Source organism: Mercenaria mercenaria, chromosome 11 (genome assembly GCF_021730395.1).
Source record: "Mercenaria mercenaria strain notata chromosome 11, MADL_Memer_1, whole genome shotgun sequence".
NCBI lineage: Eukaryota > Metazoa > Mollusca > Bivalvia > Venerida > Veneridae > Mercenaria > Mercenaria mercenaria.
Genome location: NC_069371.1, coordinates 79,491,176 through 79,511,653, shown reverse-complemented (window position 1 = coordinate 79,511,653; position 20,478 = coordinate 79,491,176). Strand labels below are relative to the sequence as shown.

The 20,478-nt window shown below is 35.5% G+C and overlaps 1 protein-coding gene across 26 annotated transcripts in view; it reads left to right on the top strand.

Moving 5' to 3' along the window:
- Window positions 1-20,478, top strand: part of LOC123532297 (5'-AMP-activated protein kinase subunit gamma-1-like) — a 416,776-nt gene that overhangs the window by 279,800 nt on the left and 116,498 nt on the right. For 14 of the 26 annotated variants that reach the window (XM_053517853.1, XM_053517855.1, XM_053517857.1 and 11 more), the window contains one exon: window positions 8,553-8,579. The exons of 9 other annotated variants lie outside the window; for them this stretch is intronic. In XM_053517853.1, coding sequence (XP_053373828.1) covers window positions 8,553-8,579 — 27 coding nt within the window. Of the gene's footprint in view, window positions 1-4,273; window positions 4,361-5,907; window positions 6,132-8,552; window positions 8,580-20,478 lie in introns of those variants that run through there. 3 more of the 26 variants (XM_053517882.1, XM_053517874.1, XM_053517881.1) reach the window with 3 other exon arrangements.

Genomic DNA, 20,478 nt, shown 5'->3' with positions numbered 1-20,478 from the left:
GTTCAGTTGGGGCGAAAATTATTGCGTTTTATTCAGCAAAGCGAATAACTAACTCAGTATGTGTGTAAATTAATCAACACATTTGTGCAATGTGACATTTCGTTTAAAACATGTTATTAAGTAAAATATTTCATGAAATTTGAAAGGGCTATTACTTGATGCGTACATGACGCTAAATATCACGTTGACGTGACGTCAGCATAACATCGTTGTGATTATTAAAGCATTGTTAGTCATATTAGAATGTTTCTTTTAACATTTTCTGGTTATCTGCCCTTTGAATGAAATCTGTGCTTATTAGTTCACCTGAGCACGAGGTGCTGTGCTCAAGGTGAGCTATTGTGACTGGTCATTGTCTGCCATCCGTCAACATTTGCCTCTTTAACACTTGTGATCCTTTCTTTATGAAACTTTGTCAGAATGTTTGTCTTGATGATCTCTAGGTTAAGTTCGAAACTGGGTCATGCGGGGTCAAAAACTAGGTCAGTAGGCCAGTTCAAAGGAAAATCTTGTTAACACTCGTAGAGTCCACAGTTTAAGTTTGAAACTCATGAGATTTGGTCAGATTGTTTGTCTTGATCACCTCTATGTAAAGTTTAAATCTGGGTCATGTGGGGTCAAAAACTAGGTCACCTGGTCAAATCAAAGAAAAACTTCGTGTTTTCAATAGGGGCTGCATTTTTCATTTTCATTTGATTGTGTGAAACTTGGTCAGAATGTTTGTCTCCATGAAATCTCGGATTATTTTTTTATCTGGGTCACATGGGATCAAAAACTAGGTCACCAGGTCAAATAAAAAAAAAAGCTTGTTTACACTCCAGGGGCCACATTTTTGATTCTATCTTCATAAAACTTGGTCAGAATATTCATCATAAAGTCCTGGATGATTTCGAATCTGGGTCATATGGGATCAAAATCTAGGTCCTTAGGTCAAATCAAAGGAAAAGCTTGTTTACACACGAGAAGCAACTTTTTTTGCTCCAGTCTTCCCAAAACTTTGTCAAAATGTTTTTGTGAAATCTTGTTAAGGTGTGTTACTCAGGTAAGCGATTTAGGGCCATCTTGGCCCTTTTGTTTTTTGTTCATATTTGAAGGAAAAAGCTGTGTTTTGTTTTGCTCATTGCTTGTCCATCTGTCTGTCTGACTGTAGCCTGAAAAAAGTAGTTCCTTGTTTAATGTCTGACTTTGTGGCCTGAAAAAAGTAGTTCCTTGTTTAGTTTACTGAGACTTGCTGTGTTGTTTTTTTTTGCCATGTGATGCTATGATATTTACAGAGAAATAATATCCTGATGACCAGTATTTCACCTTGCTGTCTAGTGATGTCTGTTCTATACAAGCTGCAATATAACACATTGATCTGGTAACTTGCCACTTCCAGAGTTATCAATTAGTATGACATGGTCAGATTCCAATTCTTTTTGCAAAAGAACTATAAACAGTTGCTTGATATCAGGTTTAGAATGATTTATGTTCTGGAGTATTCAGACTTATCCAAATACAGTTGTTTTTAGCTCACCAGAGCACAAAGTGCTCAAGTTGAGCTATTGTGACTGGTCATTGTCCGGTGTCCATCGTTCATCAACATTTGCCTTGTTAACACTCTAGAGGCCACAGTTATGACCCAATCATTATGAAACTTTGTCAGAATATTTGTCATGATGATCTCTAGGCCAGTTTTGAAACTGGGTCATGTGGGGTCAAAAACTAGGTCAGATCAAAGGAAAATCTTGTTAACACTCTAGAGGCCACATTTATGACCCTATCTTCATGAAACTTGGTCAGAATGTTTATCTTGATGACCTCTAGGCCAAGTTCGAATCTAGGTCATGTAGGATCAAAAAACTAGGTCACCCGGTCAGATCAAAGGAAAAGCTTATTAACACTCTAGAGGCCACATTTATGACCCTATATTCATGAAACTTGGTCAATGTTTATCTTAATAATCTTAAGGCCAAGTTTGAATCTGGGTCATGTGGGATCAAAAACAGTCTAGAGACCACATTTTAAGTTTGAAATTCATGAGAATTGGTCAGAATGTTTGTCTTCATGACCTCTAGGTCAAGTTCAAATCTGGGTCATGTGGAGTCAAAATCTAGGTCACCCAGTCAAATTAAAGGAAAAACTTGTTAACACACTAGAGGCCACATGTATGACCCTGTCTTAATGAACTTTTTATCTTGATGACCTCTAGGCCAAGTTTGAATCTGGGTCATGTGGGGTCAAAAACTAAGTCACCCAGTCAAATCAAAGGGAAAGCTTGTTAACACTCTATGACCCTATCTACATGAAACTTGGTCAGAATGTTTATCTTGATGATCTTTAAACCAAGAGTGAATCTGGGTCATGTAGGGTCAAAAACTAGGTCACTAGGTCCGATCAAAGGAAAATCTTGTTAACACTCTAGAGACCACATTTTGAGTTTGAAACTCATGAGAATTGGTCAGAATGTTTGTCCTGATGAAATCTAGGTAAAATTGGAATCTGGTTCATCTGGGGTCAAGAACTATGTCAAGCGGTCAAATCAAAGAAAAACTGAGTAGGTAATAGGGGCTGCATTTTTCAATGGATACTCATGAAATTTGATCAGAATGATCTTCTTGATGAAATCTAGGTCAGATTCAAATATGGGTCATCTGGGGTCAAAAGGTAGGTCACCTGGTCAAATCAAAGACAAACCTTGTGTATGCAATAGGGGCTGCATTTTTCATTTGATTTGCATGAAACTTGGTCAGAATGTTTGTCTCGATGAATTCTCGGACAAATTTTAATCTGGGTCACATGGGGTCAAAAACTAGGTCACCAGGTCAAATCAAAGAAAAAACATTTTTGATTCAATCTTCATAAAACTTGGTCAGAATGTTTGGTATCATGAAGTCTTGTATGATTTCGACTTTGGATCATATGGGGTCAAAAACTAGGTCACTTGGTAAAATCAAAGGAAAAGCTTGTTTTCACTCTAGAGGCCACTTTTTTGCTGTAATCTTCACAAAACTTTGTCAGAATGTTTGTTTTCCTGAAATCATGGACAAGTTCTTATCTGGGTCATGTGGGGTCAAAAACTAGGTCACTAGGTCAAATCAAAGAAAATGCTTGTTTACACTTAGGCCACATTTTTGGTCCAATCTTAATGAAAATTGGTCAGAATATTTGTCTCCTTGAAATTTCGGACAGGTTAAAAATTGGGTCCGGTTGGGTAAAAAACTAGGTCTCTAGGCCAAATTGAAGAAAAAAACACTAGAGGCCACATGAAACTTGGTCAGAATGTTATCTCCTTGAAAACTCAGACGAGTTTGAAACTGGGTCATGTGGTGTCAAAAACTGGGTCACTAGGTCAGACATATTTGTTATGGTGTGTTACTCTGTGAGCAACCTAGGGTCATCGTGGCCCACTTGTTTTAAGTTTTGGGGTAATGGTGGTGGGGGCCTTAAGGAGGGGAAAATTGCGCTGTAACCACTAAAATATGAGGAAAATTGCATCGTGATAAAAGCAATATTTTTCATAAATATGTTACATTAAAAAAGAAAATGATTTATAAGCTATTTGTCTCATGTTTTAAATGTTTACATTATCATGTACATCATCTAGAAAGGGTTTTCTTGGGATATGTAAAAAAGCAAAACATTTTTTTTTTGGAGGGGAATTTTTTTTTTCAGAAATAGGGGAAAACCACATACTTTTTTGACATGGGATTGGGGCTGAATTTTGGCCCCAAAAATGGCCAAAAATAATCACTGAAATGTAGTCTTATAGTCTTTATTATGGAGAGTAAAAAAAAATGTCACCTTTCCATCACGAGGTTGTTGTGACATTCTCTTACATGTTTCATTTATGTTTGAGAAAAATTCCCCATCTCTAAGTTGCTGTAACATTGTCATAAATATTCCCTGTCCTTAGATATTTAAACGGGGCAACAAAAAACGTAAAACCACAAGTTGCCGCTATGACACTTTTACAAGAAGTAGGTCTTATCATCTTGATCGAACAAGAGTGTATACTATAATTCAAACTTGTTAAGGATAATTCTATATATAGACAATATTGCAATAAAAATTAGATTAAAAGATATATATACCACTATACAGCATGACTATCCTCATAAATCTGCCATCTGTGCATATCTTTGGTCTCTATATTGATTTTATAAAATAATAATTTTTTTTTTTCATTTTCTAAATATATTCACGTTGCATCAGATATAGACAACATTGTCTCGTCAATATTGTAACAACAACAGTCTGTTGTTTTATAGCTTTGAAGCTAGTGTTTTGTTGATTGAAATATTACATCATGAGAAGGAAAAGTTCTCGGAATAAGAAACATATGGAGAGACGTCGATCGTCTAGTTTACACGATCTTAGGGTAAATAAATTTTTTAATTTTCTTAATGTAGCCTTGAATTGAAATTTTATTTTTTGTGACATTTTCTTAACATTAAGAAAATATCAAAAATAAATACTGTTAATATTGAGATTTTTTCTCTTTTTTTATCAAAAGATTATAGATGATCTTAAAACTGTTAATATTTGTAGATTTTTTTTCTTTTTTTATCAAGAGATATAGATTGATTATAAACTGTTAATATTTGTAGGATTTTTTTCTCTTTTTTTATCAAGAGATTATAGATTGATCTATAAAAACTGTTAATATTTGTAGGATTTTTTTCTCTTTTTTTATCAAGAGATTATAGATTGATCTATAAAAACTGTCAAAAAACACACACTGTATTTACCAAGTAAAACTCTTCTGTCAGATAGGAAAATTTTAACCTTTAGCCTGCTAGATTGCTATAATGGACTGGTCCATCATTCAATTTGGGCAGTACCATTTATCATTTGAAGGGGTGTTTACTGAAAATTTACTGTTTGAATATATAGCGAACAGTGCAGACCATGATCAGACTGCACGGATGTGCAGGCTGATCTTGGTCTGCACTGGTCGCAAAGGCAGAATCACTTGCTGTCAGCAGGCTAAAGGTTAAATAAATTTAAAGGCAATTAAAGGGATATAATGTGATATATTTTGCTTGTTGTTCATAGTATTTTTTTGGACTTTGATATCAGAGCCCATACGTATAACATGATAAGTGCCCTGAAGAAAATGATCTTTTGCAGAACTGTCAGTAAAATAAGGATGTTTTTTCATGCCATTATCACCCTCAAATAGTCCCTGAAACTTTTGTCAACATTGAAATGTAGTCTGATTTTCACTTAAATGGTATAAAATTTTACAGTAGCAGTAGTATTGTGAGATATTTGGAGTCTGCTGAGTTTGAATGAACAAATTCCACCCCAATACAAAGAAATCTTGCTTGTTTGTTTTTATCAAGCCCCCCAAAAAAACCAGCTGAGCATTTAAAAGTCAATTATAGATTTTGAGTGGGATGGTTTGCTAAACAGCTGTCAACATGGTCTATAAAATAAATCAATATATCACTTTAATGCAACATATTTCTTCCACTTTCAACTGAAATCACATAAATAAATGCAGTTTTCAGTTTTGGACAGTTTATTTGTTTAGGTATTTTTCCTAATTTATCAGTGATTAAATATTAAGGGGAGATAAGAAGATAAAATCCTTTCTTTATCATGTTTTACATCACTGATTCCATGATCATGGCTACAGGTCAGTTCAGTTGCATGATTAATCATACAAGTTTTATACAATGTGCAGTCATTTTACAGACTTCAGTTGGCACGTAACACAATCATCTGGTGTTTTTAGCTAAAAGCAAAAAAAAAAAAAAAAAAAAAATTAACCACAATCAGTTTTGTATGCTCTAATGAGTTTGTAACGGATGATGAAATACATTAATTTTTTTATAGGTTTCTTTGTGTTTTTTTTTTAAACATTTCAACACATCAGTTTAAATATTAGTTTTAAATATTTCAGCTGTTGTTGGTAGTGGCTGATGTTAATATTTTATAGTAGCAGAAATATTGTGGATTGGAACTTCTGAACCTGACTGTAGGTTACAGTGTGAGGGATATTGAAGTAAATTACTTGTTTATCTTTGTTGACTGACCATTTAGGCTAATTTTGTCAGAAATATTGGAAAATATTAACCTAATAACTACCTGAGACCAAGATAAACAAGGGCTACTGTGACTTTAAGGAGATATTCTTCACATTAGTGAGTATTTTAACATATCTTTGTGGTTTTCTTTTTGAATGAATATTCAAGTTTTGTATCATGGTTCAGTTTTTAATTATAACTTTTCTACTGTTTAAAGCTATTTCCATTTTTTCATATTTTTGTCCTAAAATTTCTTCACAGAGCTTTCATGTAACAAAATCTGGTATAATATTCATAGGTTTCATTCAAAAATCGGCAGAAAATTGTTTTAATTAGAGATGGAGAGACAAGTTTCTTTGTTCATGTAGCCTGAAGGTGTTTATGTAAGGTTCAGTGTGGAGTACTTTGATCTTTGTAATGGTAAACAAGACATGATCTGGTAACATGAAAAATTAATGTAACAAGTTTCATAAATTAGAAATTGTGTATTGAGTGCATTAACCTGTTACTTTATTATATCATGTTTATTGACCCTGTTCCATTATTTATGTGAAGTGCTACTGAAAACTCCATGCAGCAGACACTGGTGGAATGTTATTAAAACATACTGGCATGCCTTCCATTTGGTGCATTTTAAGATGGAGAAAACATTATGCTTGTATGTGGATTTTTAGCTCACTTGAACCAAAGGTTCGGGGTGGGCTGTTAGTACAGGTGGTTGTTCAGCATCCACCACGTCTGGCTGTCATCATATTTACTTAAGCATCTTCACCTCAGAAACTACTGGTCAGAATTACACCAAACTTGGTCAGTAGCATCCTGGCATGTTCCTCTATTAGGTTTGTTCAAAGTTTAAGTTTGGCCCTTTCAAGGATAGAAAAACCTTTAAACAGCTTCTTCTCTTGAACTGCTTGATGCAAATAACTGTTATAAAAGAGAAATTGACTGACTGTATTTTTATGCTCCCGAAGGGAGGCATATAGTTTTTGAACCGTCTGTCGGTCTGTCAGTCTGTCCGCAATTTTCATGTCCGGTCCATATCTTTGTCATCGATGGATGGATTTTCAAATAACTTGGCATGAATGTGTACCACAGTAAGACGACGTGTCGCGCGCAAGACCCAGGTCCGTAGCTCAAAGGTCAAGGTCACACTTAGACGTTAAAGGATAGTGCATTGATGGGCGTGTCCGGTCCATATCTTTGTCATCGATGGATGGATTTTCAAATAACTTGGCATGAATGTGTACCACAGTAAGACGACGTGTCGCGCGCAAGACCCAGGTCCGTAGCTCAAAGGTCAAGGTCACACTTAGATGTTAAAGAATAGTGCATTGATGGGCGTGTCCGGTCCATATCTTTGTCATCGATGGATGGATTTTCAAATAACTTGACATGAATGTGTACCACAGTAAGACGACGTGTCGCGCGCAAGACCCAGGTCCGTAGCTCAAAGGTCAAGGTCACACTTAGACGTTAAAGGTCATTTTTCATGATAGTGCATTGATAGGCGTGTCCGGTCCATATCTTTGTCATTCATGCATGGATTTTAAAATATCTACGCATGAATGTGTGACACATTAAGATGACGTGTCGCGCGCAAGACCCAGTTCCGTAGGTCAAAGATCCTAAACTCTAACATCGGCCATAACTATATATTCATTCAAAGTGCCATCGGGGGCATGTGTCATCCTATGGAGACAGCTCTTGTTTCCCCTACTTTCAAAGACAGTGTTTGAATCATACTAATTTACACAATCAAATGATACTTTTGAAACCTGAAGCATATTGTGTTGTTAACCTTAACAAGATCGTGTTCTGAGTGCTCAACCCTATTCACTAAGTACAAGGTTAAGGTCACACTGGGAGGTCAATATTTCAGACTCGCTAATTAATTTTCAATAACTAAACAAGGAATGTTCACCATGATACTACTAAGAGAATCATGCATGGCCCAGGTCTCTAGGCTCAAGGTCAAGGTCACACTTGGAGGTTAAATGTCTAGTAACTTAGCTTCTTATCTTATAAACCACTGGAAGGATTATCTTAAAACAAGCATCAAATATTTACCTCACCAAGAAGAGTGCAAAACTTGAGTTACTAGGTCAAGGTCACACTGGAAGATTAAAGGTTAAATAGCTTTATTTGATTGTCAAGTATTACACATAAAGTTCACCATCATAGTATGATGGGAATTATAATTGACCGAGCCGTTGGATCCAGTATCTTGCATACTATGGGAAGGATTTTATAAGAATAGCATTATTTGTTGACCTCATCAAGACATGTGCAGACTGTATACAAACCTGGTCACTAGGTCCAAGGTCAAGGTGTCATTGAGGTCAAATGTCATGATAAGAATTTTTTAGCTCACCTGAATTGAAGGTTCAGGGAGAGCCATTAGCATAGATGGATTAGATGGATGGTCAAAGAAACATTTTAGTGGAAGGAAAAGTGTGGTCTACCAAACTGACTAGTGGTGCTATGACTTGTGGTATTACATAAAATGTCTACAGCTTCTTGTATTACAATATGTTTCAGTACGAGCGTCCTCGAGGGAAAAGTGTTGTAAGTATCTTGTGTGCCTTATACTGTATTCTTTTTTAATTTTCAAGTGAATGATTACACATTTCTCACCATTATATTTCTTCACTGGACTAATTTCACAATGACTTGTTATTTGCTGGACTCGTTTTTTTTTGGCCGTTGTGCGAAAACCAACATTCGGGCTTTACGACCAGCAAGGATCATACTGTTCCGTTTAATCCCCGCATCCAACTGTTCTGTTATCAGCTTCATCACTTGCATGCAACTGATAAGCGAACTGTGGATCATGATCAAATTGCACAGACTGGATCCGTACTGGTCACAAAGCCCGAAGGGTTTTCGAACAGTGGCAGTCGTATGATAATTTGACTTGTTATATGCTGCTATTGAAAAAAACTTTGTTTTTTATCAATACTATACACACTTGAAAGAAACTGCTGCTTTTAATAATGAACACTCCTGTATATTTTAGTTGCATAATGACATGCACATAATGCTACATATTTAGAAAGCTTGCAGTTTCATCTTTACTGCTGTATGCAACCATATTCTGCTATCCTTCACATGTTTCACATGTTAATAGTCCAATTTTATAATAAATTATATTGTAACACCTCTTGCAACTATGGGGTGCCGTTTCGTATTTATCGCATTAGTAAAATGGCACCCTCATACTTAACATATGTTGATTTATTAAAGTATATATTTATTATACAGGTGGAGTAGTATGTTGTTTTATTCTATGAGGCTATTTTGGGTTTTTTTATTTTTTGTTGTTCTGAAAAGCTGGAAAGTCTCCATTTAACCTATAATTATGTCGTTGTGACATTAAATCCAACAACAACAACAACAAAAAAAAAAGAAACAAAAAAAAGATATTTCTGTGTTTTTAATGTAACAACTGTTTAAAAACTTTGCATGGAGATCTTCTTCTCTCTGTCTTTCAGTAATGTGGCTTTTAATTACTGGGAGAAGTTTGGAAGCAGAAATACCCATTAACAATCTGAAAAAAAAAAAAGTCAACATAAGTCGTAGTTGTGTTTCAACATTCAGATTGTCATGTTGCAGCAGGAATTTGTCATGTCTTTGTTGTATCTTGTTGTTTTGTCTTCTTATTATTTTATACCACATTTATATAGCACTCTTTTCATATAAAAAATATGTTCATGACCCTTTAATATCTGCCTCCATACATTCACATGAATATTTTCATGAAAACTAAGGCATCTTGTTTTTTTTTGTCAAAGGTGAAAATCAGGACAATATTATTATTATTATTATTATTATTTTGTACCACATTTATATAGCACTCTTTTTCATACAAGAAATACACTCATGACCTGTATCTGCCTCCATACATTCACACTAAAATGATATCAGACAGGTATAGTTTGATTTTGATGTTTGAGGGTTCAATTTATAGACTGGTCTACCGAATAGGGAAATCAGCATGATTTACTTCCACTATGGTACTGAATAACATTACCTAAACAATGGACTGTTCCATTATTAAAAGTACAAAAACATTGCTGACATCAAAACCGAAGTATAGTAAGCATGTTTTTTCAGGGCATAGATTTGATATTGTGTCTGTAAAGTTGAAGTAAACAATATGATGAAATATCAAAAAACCCAAGATAAAAATTTTCATATTGTAAGTATATAATGATTAATATTACATATTTGGACTAAATATTGAGAAGTGCAATACAATTTCCAGAGATAAGAACAGATTTTCAAAGTATGACAGTTTTAATGTTTTTAGCTCCCCTGAGCACAAAGTGCTCATGGTGAGCTATTGTGATCATGCTGTCCGTTGTCTGTCGTGCGTGTGTGTGCGTCAAGTCGTCCGTCCGTCATCAACAATTGTGTTTAAACGACATTTCCTCCACCACTGAATGGATTTTGATAAAACTTGGCCTGGATGTTCCATGTGTGGTCCTCTACCAAAGTTTTTCTAACGGTTGCATTTGGTTGCACATAGAATTGCCAGAGCTAAAAATAGCAAAATCTTCAAACGACCGCTCCTAAACCAAGTCGTCCGTCCGTCATCAACAATTGTGTTTAAACGACATTTCCTCCACCACTGAATGGATTTTGATAAAACTTGGCCTGGATGTTCCATGTGTGGTCCTCTACCAAAGTTTTTCTAACGGTTGCATTTGGTTGCACATAGAATTGCCAGAGCTAAAAATAGCAAAATCTTCAAACGACATCTCCTAAACCAATGGTCAGATTTTGAAATAATTTCACACAAATGGTCCAGGGGGCGTGGCAATCTGACTAAAGTACATATCCTATTACGCTACGCATAGGATCTGAAAACGACCTATTCATGGCCTCGTTCTGACGACCCTTCCGCTAGCCAATCAGAGCTTGGCTTACAACATTTTGCAAATCTACCTGTAGCCTTGATTTTTGGTATTTACAATTATTATGTCGTATTGTGTCAGATGACCGGTTAGCTCAGTCGGTAGGCCACTTGCTTTGTAAGCGAGGGGTTTTGGGTTCGAGCCCTGAAATATCAGCATATTTTTCTTACTCTTTGGCATTCAAACAAGTCGTCTGATTGGTTAAAATAAAAATAGCGATACTGGAAATCCAAAATATACAGAAGACGTATGTGAATGGGTCGTTCTCAGATCTTCGTTTAGAAGATCAAGTGCTTTAGTCAGATTGGGGGGGCGTGGTCACTTTTCCCTACATGTATATAGTGGAAGCTTTAAAAGTCTCCTTGTGCGAAACTGCTAGCCTGATTTTAAAATAATTTTACACAAATGGTTCTTTTGTGACCCTCTACCAAGATTGTTCAAATTATTTTGATTCGTCAAAAAACATGGCTGCCAGAGAGCGTGGTCAGATTTCCCTATATGTATATAGTGGCAACTTTAAAAATCTTCTTGTGTGAAACTGCAAGCCTGATTTTAAAATAAACATAGCTGCCAGGGGGTATAAGTAGAAAGTTAGAAAATCGTCATGTATAAAACTGTTAGCTCGATTTTAGAATAATTTCACACAAATTGTCCTTGTGTGACCTTCTACAGATATTGTTCAAATTTTTCTGATTTGTCAAATAAATGGCAGCCCGCCCGCTTAGCTCAGTAGGGAGAGCGTTGGTCTACGGATCGCAGGGTCACTGCTTCGATCCCCAGGCGGGGCGTATGTTCTCCGTGACGATTTGATAAAAGACATTGTGTCTGACATCATTCGTCCTCCACCTCTGATAATTCATTTGGGGAAGTTGGCAGTTACTTGCGGAGAACAGGTTTGTACTGGTACAGAATCCAGGAACACTGGTTAGGTTAACTGCCCGCTGTTACATGACTGAAATACTGTTGAAAAACGGCGTTAAACCCAAAACAAACAAACAAAAACAAATAAATGGCTGCCAGAGGGCGTGGTCACCTTTCATCAACAGTTTCTTTAAACAATATCTCCTCCAAAACTACTGAATGGATTTTGATGAAACTTTACACAAATGATCTCTGGGTAGCCCTTGTTCAAAGTTGTTCAAATGGTTCTGGTTCATTGAACATATGGGTCTCTTTGGATAAAAATAGGTTTACAGCTATCACACTTTAAAAATGTTTTTTTCTAGAGCTTTGATATTTGGCGTGTAATATAAGGGTTTGACTCTTACTATAATTGACCAAATTATTGCTCTAAGGTCAAAAATGGCCACGCCCCTGTGTGTGACATGTACTTAAGAGTTAGGTCCATGTTTCAAAGAAAAAAGTTTGAACATCACCAAGTCATAGAAAGAAAGCATTGTTTTACATGAAAATTAAACAGAATATAAAACCAGTATATTATTCTACAAAACCATTGTTAGTCTACACATATGTATTGAATTCCAAAAAGGGACTGCATGAAGGGGCCACACTTCTGGACAGTTCAGCGCCTTTAAAAACTCACCATTTCTAAAAAGCTTTTACATGTCTTCGTTTTGATGCATTTGCAACAGTGTACCAGTGTTTAAACTTAACATAACTAGGTAAAACATTGTTTTTGACAATTGTTTACATTTATTTCTTTACAAATGGCATTCTTTTTTAAAGTGGGGGTGGGGGGCAACTCCTTTTGAATATTTTAAGTATCCAATTCTATGGGAGAGAACAGTAAAACATGTATTGGACAGATAACTTGTTTGTCAAGATGTTGTTCGTTTATTAATAATTTCTGTTGTTTTGTATTATACTGCTAAACCTTAATTCTATAAGCTTACAATAAGAAAGTTTGAAAATCTTCTTCTCTGAATCAATAATAGCTAGAGCCTTGATATTTGGCATCAGTTCAGACTGTTTCTGCAGGTTATATATTCATTTCAGTATAATCACTGTCAAGTGGGATGGTAAAGCATAAGATTATGTTGAAATAAGAAACAAGTTTTGATTTTTAAAGATTATCCTTAAAGGGAGATAATTACAAAAGTTAATAAAAGTTAACAAACATACAGTTCTGATATGTATCAAGCAATTCTATTTGTTAAAAATGTATTCAAAACAGTAATAACAATATTATGAAAACAACAAAATATTTTGAAAATGATATTCAACAACAAAATATTTTGAAAATGATATTCATATGACCTCTATATTACATGTATTATAGTATGGGCCAAATAAAATGCACCTTGCTTACAGTACTTCAGTGTTGCAGCGGAAATGTAGGATCTTGTAATTATGTGGGTTCGAGTCTTGCTCGGGGCGTTGAATTCTTCATGTGAGGAAGCCATCCAGCTGGCTTATGGATGGTCGGTGGTTCTACCCAGGTGCCTGCCTGTGATGAAATAATACCTGGAGAGGAACCTGGGGTCTTCAGCACCTTGGGTCTTCCTACGCCATCAAAAGCTGGAAAGTCTGTGATCTGTAGATGTGATGGTATGACGTTAAACTCAACAAAACAAAACAAATGCTTTGATTTATTCTCAGTTTTGAATTGAACAATATATTTTCAAGAGAAAATTACAAGAATTTACATCATGTAACAGCTGTAGGAATTGATTTTGTCTAGGTAGTGGACCGGTTATGAAAGTCAGCAATTTCCATTCTGATTTTATATTTTCCTCCAGAGTACAATTTAATTCCAGTTGTCACCGAAAGATATGGCGCATGTGTTACAGCTTTATTAACCTTTGAAGAATGCTGAAATAGCTCAATAGCTACCAGAATACACAATTGTTTTGAAATTGCGGATTAGAGTTAGATGTACATCATCAAGATTAATTATGCATATTTTTGGGACTTCTGTGTACAGCTATTTTTTTCTAGAGTTTTAGTGGAAATAAAATAATTACATCAGAACACTGTGTATTCAACTCCTCTTTACCATCCAGTTAAAATAAAACTTGATATATGTCTTCATCATGCATATTTCAAACTAGTTGCTGCATATTTTAATTTGGCAGGTCACTGTATACCTCAGCTATTGTAGTCTTAAGTGGACAGTAATTAAGATATACAGATAGTGAAATGTCAGTACTTCAATCAGAAGATAAACACTTCAGAATTATCTAACATTTCCTAGTATGAGAGAGAGATATTTCCTGAATGATCCATTAGGAGTTGCTTATTTAAAATATTCAGTCTTATTATGTTGGGGAGGGGAAAAAAAGGGAAAAACAAAAACAAAATGGTTATTTTTCTTATATCATAGATGCCAAGGATATCTCACTGATATTTTAACTGAGTGCTGCTTACAGTGACAGAATATCAGATTCTCTGGAGTTCTTTGACAGAAAATTGATATAACTTACAATGTATAGTTTCAGATGTTTCTCTTACATCAGTGGCCGTTACCAAGGGAGAATACTCTGTCAGCCTTGTTTCTCTCAAATCAACTGGTAACCAAGGGAGAATACCATGTCAGCTTTGCTTCAGAATGTTTAAGCAGCTGACCCGAGTCTGTAAGGCAGACGTCATCATGTTAAGTATGTAGATCAATATCTTCAGATATCTCATGTACCTACAGGCAATGTTTTGACCAGCAAGCTACTCCAGTTATTTTCTTCCCAAGAATTTATTGGAGGAAAATCGCATGCATTATTACATTAATTTGTTAATATCACTTCATGACTTGTGTAAATTTGTTTTCCCTCTTACTTCAGTTAGATATCAGATTCTCTTCTGGCAATAAAAATGAACAAACATTATTTCACGCAGATTTATGCATAGAGCATTATGCTGCTAACCGCACATTTCGTTTTTCACATGCTTAAATTGAGTTATCGTGCCTGACAGTTCATTTAAATATTTCTAATGATAACAATAATTAATTACATGATTCTGTACATACAGTCAAACTTCGTTAGCTCGCACTCGATGGGACTGGCAAAATTTGTTCGAGTTATTGGTAGTTTGAGCCAATTCGCACAATATTATACTATATAGGGATTTTGCAGGGACCTGGCACGAACCACGGTTCATGGTTCAGGCCTGCTTAGATATTGAACCACTCGGGCTAACACCGTCGTGGTTCAATTCCTGCGCATCTGAACTCTGAACTTTGATAAATTAGGCAACAAACCACTCTTAAAATTAGGCCTTGATTATTTGCTAAGTATAGTCCGAAAACCTTTGGAATTTTTCATCCACCAATCAAAATGTACAGTTTTAATCAGCTGTTAAATGACCTTTACCCCAGATATAAACAGGAAGTAAAGACGAAATCAATACTGGACTGTGGCCTGAAAAAAAAGAAAGAAAATTATATCTGATATTAGATAATAAAACAATGATAGAATGGGTAGCCATAGTTTCATTAGAGTTTTACAAGTTAGAGGTATACAGTGAATAAATGTGTTTTTTTTTTCTCACAATGTTGATTAATCTAGCCTTTGATGTACCCAGCTACCTAGGCAACTGGTCATTGGTGACGAAGTTATTATGGCTTGGTGGCCAAGCTCATTATATTGATAACAGTTATGTATTTGATACACTACTAATGAAGAGCTTGACTGTTTCATTTAACAGTCAAGATTATTGATCAGGTTTTTTATGGGAGATGTAATTGAGATGAACTGTAGAAACAAGAAGTTTACTAATGATGATGTATGAATAAAAATACTTTATGTAATGCTGAACATTTATTAACTGGTTATAAGCAATATCTTTGTTTGAAATGTAAAGTAGTTTGAAAATATGCACTGTCTATTGCTTAATGACGCTAAGTATGTGACTCCTTAATGTAGGACAAAATTCCCGCCTGCTCAATTTTATGAAGGTGGAGAAAATCACTCTTGATTTTGGTTGAATAAAAACTCAAAAATAAAAAAAAAGAAAGATTGACATAAGGGGGGCCCAAAAATTACAGTTTATAAGATGATAATTTCAATACAACTGAAAAATTCAAAGGCTGGTGGAGGGACTTGGTAGTGGTGGGTGGGGGATTTGTATTGTCCAACTTTGTCAATTTGAGCAGGGGCGGGGGTATTTTGACCACATTCCATGAATCAGGATTGCCTCCCTTTAACCAGTGTTCAATTTTGTAAATATTATTATAAACTTTTTTACTTCTTTTAAAAGAATAGTGCTTTGGGTCATAAAATAATTTGATAATGTTTCATCCAATTTTCCAGACAGGTACAATGCTGGGTGAATTTACTCATTTCTATGATCCTATGCAATGTATGTAGATCTATACAGGCCTCCTAGTGAAACCTTTAAAACCTTTAAAAACCTTTAATTTCAGAGCAAACCTTTAAAACCTTTAAATCTTCTGAAAAAACCTTTAAAACGGCCAAATAGCCTGTAATTTTCACTCAAAACCTATATTTTTGTTCAGACTGCTTGCCGTGCCAGTTTAAAGCAAGTATTGGTTATACTACTGTATTTCTTCCCCCCTTTTAAGTGTTGTTATTAGGATACTGCTTGTGTATCTTTCATCTGAGTTTTTCAGAATGCTGTTGTGTTCACCAGATCACATACATGTAGATGTTTTAGTAAATACTATAATATTATGTGTTTTCAACGAGAATTCCGACAAAAATAGCCTTTATTTACTCTTTATGTTTTAATATTTTACACTAAAAGGCCTTTATTTCCATAGATTGGAGCCTTTATAAAAACCTTTATTTTTGTTCAGGCCTGCTAGGAGGCCTGTCTATACTTTTCCACCATATTACAGATCAGGTGTATCTTTCTTATTCTGTAAAATTGATGCAACTTTTTGACATTAAAGGCTTACATCTGTGTTGCATTCTAAACATCCATCTTGATTGTGTAATTAAAGTTTGCATCACAGGTATTTCATAACCTGTCAGGAAAAAAGAAAGGATTTACAGTTTTTATACTGTTCTTTTTAAACTGCACATGTCCTTGGGCCTTTAGGCCTTTACCAGGTCATTCACATGTAATTTGTCTGCACTTTGCACACACTTAAGTTAGGAAAATGTAGGTCACCTAAATGTTTGTTGAATCAGGAAGATGATATTATCTGTAGGGTGACATGTATATATACATTGTCTGGTTTAAACAGGTATATGGACACGGTTCAGTGAACCAATGTAAATCAAAGAGAAAAATGGTAGATATATGAAAAATGATACCTATATACTGAACATTAGACAGGTAAACAGGTTTAACACATGTGTAAATATAGATCAACATGAAAGTTGTTTGAATAAGGAAATTATTATAGAGGACTTTATTCACTTTTTCATGTAAAGATGTGATAAAATTTGGATTTTGTATTAAAATAGCAATTTTAACTAAATTTTGAAATATTTTATTTTGTTTAATCAACAAGTAGTTTCGATTTATTTCATTATATTGTTCCTTCTTCGTTAAGTCCAATCTTAACATTTAATATAAGGTAAAACTAGTAACATTAGTAATTTTGATTGTGTCAGGAGAAAAAATTTACATGATGTACAAAAGCCTTCAGTTCTTCCCTTTAATTATAGGCAGCTGTTTTATTATTAGTTTGAATAGAATATTCAATAAGTTTATCTATACATGTAAAAAGTGCATTGTTTGACTGCACTGGTGATATCACGGTTTTTACTGGGAGTCTGTACTGGTGATATCACGGTTTTTACTGGAGTCTGTACTTGTGATATCACATTTTTTTCCTGGGAGACTGCACTTGTGGTATCATGATTGTAACTGGGAAGCAATGCTGGTGATATCACAATTGTAGCTGGGAAGCAACGCTGGTGATATCACAATTGTAGCTGGGAAGCAGCACTGGTGATATCACAATTGTAGCTGGGAAGCAGCACTGGTGATATCACAATTGTAACTGGGTGACAATTCTGGTGATATAACAGTTGTACTTGGGTGACAGCGCTGGTTATACCACGACTGTAGCTGGGAAGCAGTGCTGGTGATATCACGATTTTAACTGGGAGACAGGGCTGTTGATAACATAGTTCTAACTGCATGCAGACAGTGCTGGTGCTAACACAGTTCTAACTGCATGCAGACAGCACTGGGGATATCCTAGTTCTAACTTCATGCAGACAGTATTTGTGATATCACGATTTTAACTGGAGATGAGATTCCAATGGCTTGGAGACAACTAATTGTGTGAGCTGTTGGAGGAACAGCACTGGTATTATTCACGTTGTAGCTGGGGGGATGGGACAGCACTGGTAATATCACGATTGTAGCTGGGGATGAACAGCTTGTTATTAATATCACGTTGTAGCAGTGGAGACAGCACTGGTAATATCACGATTGTAGCTGGGAGACAGCACTGGTAATATCACGATTGTAGCTGGGAGACAGCACTGGTATTATCCATCCAAAGCTGATTCAGATTCTGGACAGCACTGGTTCACATGTATAACATGGATTGTGGCTATGGAGACAGCACTGTCAATATCATGATTGTAGCTGGGAGACAGCACTGTTGATACCACGATTGTAACTGGGAGACAGCACTGGTAATATCACAGTTGTAGCTGGGAGACAGCACTGGTGATATCACGATTCTAACTAGGAGACAGTGCTTGTGATTTCACGATTCTAACTGGGAGACAGCGCTTGTGATATCACAATTCTAATTGGGAGACAGTGCTTGTGATATCACAATTCTAACTGGAAGACAGCACTGATGATATCATGATTCTAACTGGAAGACAGTGCTAGTGATATCATGTTTGTAGCTGGGAGACAGCGCTGGTGATATCATGATTGTAGCTGCAGCGCTAGTGATATCATGATTGTAAGTGGGAGACAGCACTGGTGATATCACAGTTGTAACTGGGAGACAGCACTGGTGATATCATGATTGTAGCTGGGAGACTGCACTGGTGACATCACAATTCTAACTGTGAGACTGTCCTGGTGATATAAAGATTGTAAATTGGAGACCACACTGATGATATCAAGATTGTTTCTTGGAGACGGCATTGGTGATATATTGGTATCGAAGGTCTGACTGCATGAAGTAATAGTGATATTGCTAGTTGTTGGAGATTGTACTGGAGACATCACCAGTCTGTGAGACTGTACTGATAATGACGAAAGTCTAACCAGAGGACTATATCAAATAATATCAGGAAGTTATTTATCATAGTTGTAATCAGTCGAAAAAAGCAGAACTGAAGGACTTTTATTAAATTACAAGAAAGAAATGTTGTTGACAGGCTGAATTTTAAATGTGTTTACAAAAAGCTTACAGAACAGTTCAGACAGTTCCAAATTTTGTGCTATTTATGTCAGCAATACTCAGAGGAGGTTGTCTTAAATATATGTGTTTGATATTTTGTTCACCAGAGTAGAGGTTACTGGTCTGAGGCATGTCCTTTGAAGACATTGGATTATTTTTATATAAATGGAACACAGTGCCGCTGAGGAATTCTTTGGGAGGATGGAGTAAATAATTGCATTTTTATGTTTTTACAATGTTTACAAGCTTTTGAAGCAAGTAAATGACAAGCAATGCTCTTGAAAATAATTAAGTTTCTTTCAAATTCAGCAGTTTGTTCTGACTTTGATTTGCTGTAAAAGTTATTTCTCAGTTTTAAGACTTAATAAGATTTGAAATTGTTTTTAGGAAGTAATGTTTCCTTTCATCTATTTCAAAATGTTAACCAATATGAAGCAGTAGAGGAATCCATGACCTAATTGATAAGGTTGCTGACTTCAAGTCCCTTGAAGACCCGCAGTTCTGTGGGTTCGAAACCTCCCTTGGGATGTAGAATTCTGGGAAATTATATGAGGAAGCATCCAACTGGCTTTTCGAGGGTCGGTGGTGATACCCAGGTGCCCACTTCGGCCTGGAAATAATGCCTGTAGGGAAACTGGTTGTCTTCCTCCACCGTCAAAAGCAAGAGGTCTTCATGTGACCTATAATTGTGTCCCTGTGATGATAAACCAAACAAAACCAGAAGAATCCAGAAAAAAAAATGCAGTAATTTTACAGAAGCTTTGGAAAGCGACATCTGTTACCTTAAACTAACGATGATGTAACGTGATTATCTAAATCCATCTTCAGCTGGGAGTCAAAATCAAATATCCAGAAAATTGAAAAAAAAATGGAAACCTTCAAATATATTTATACTTAAATTAGAAGTGGAATAGGTTATCAAATATTTGGGGTATAGAATGAACCTAGATTTAAGTCAATGATTTGAATTCCAATTACCCAACGGTCTTGACTGCTGTAGAATATCATACAATCTGTGCGGCACCAAATGGTCCATCATTGTATTATGCCAGTTTATCTTGTTGCAGCAAACCTGACAGTTTCTATAAAAAAAATCTGTTATAAATGGGATTATTCCATGACTAAAGCTGCTAATGGACTGTTTAATTTCCTTCCACGGTGAAAAAAACTACTAGAAAAAATAACCAAGTCGGGCTAAATTACGTCTTTCGTTTCAATATGTAAACTTCATCAAATTTCACTATATCATTTGATAATATCTATGTGAAAAGACTTTAATGTAAAGAGCTTTAGTTTTCCATGTTTA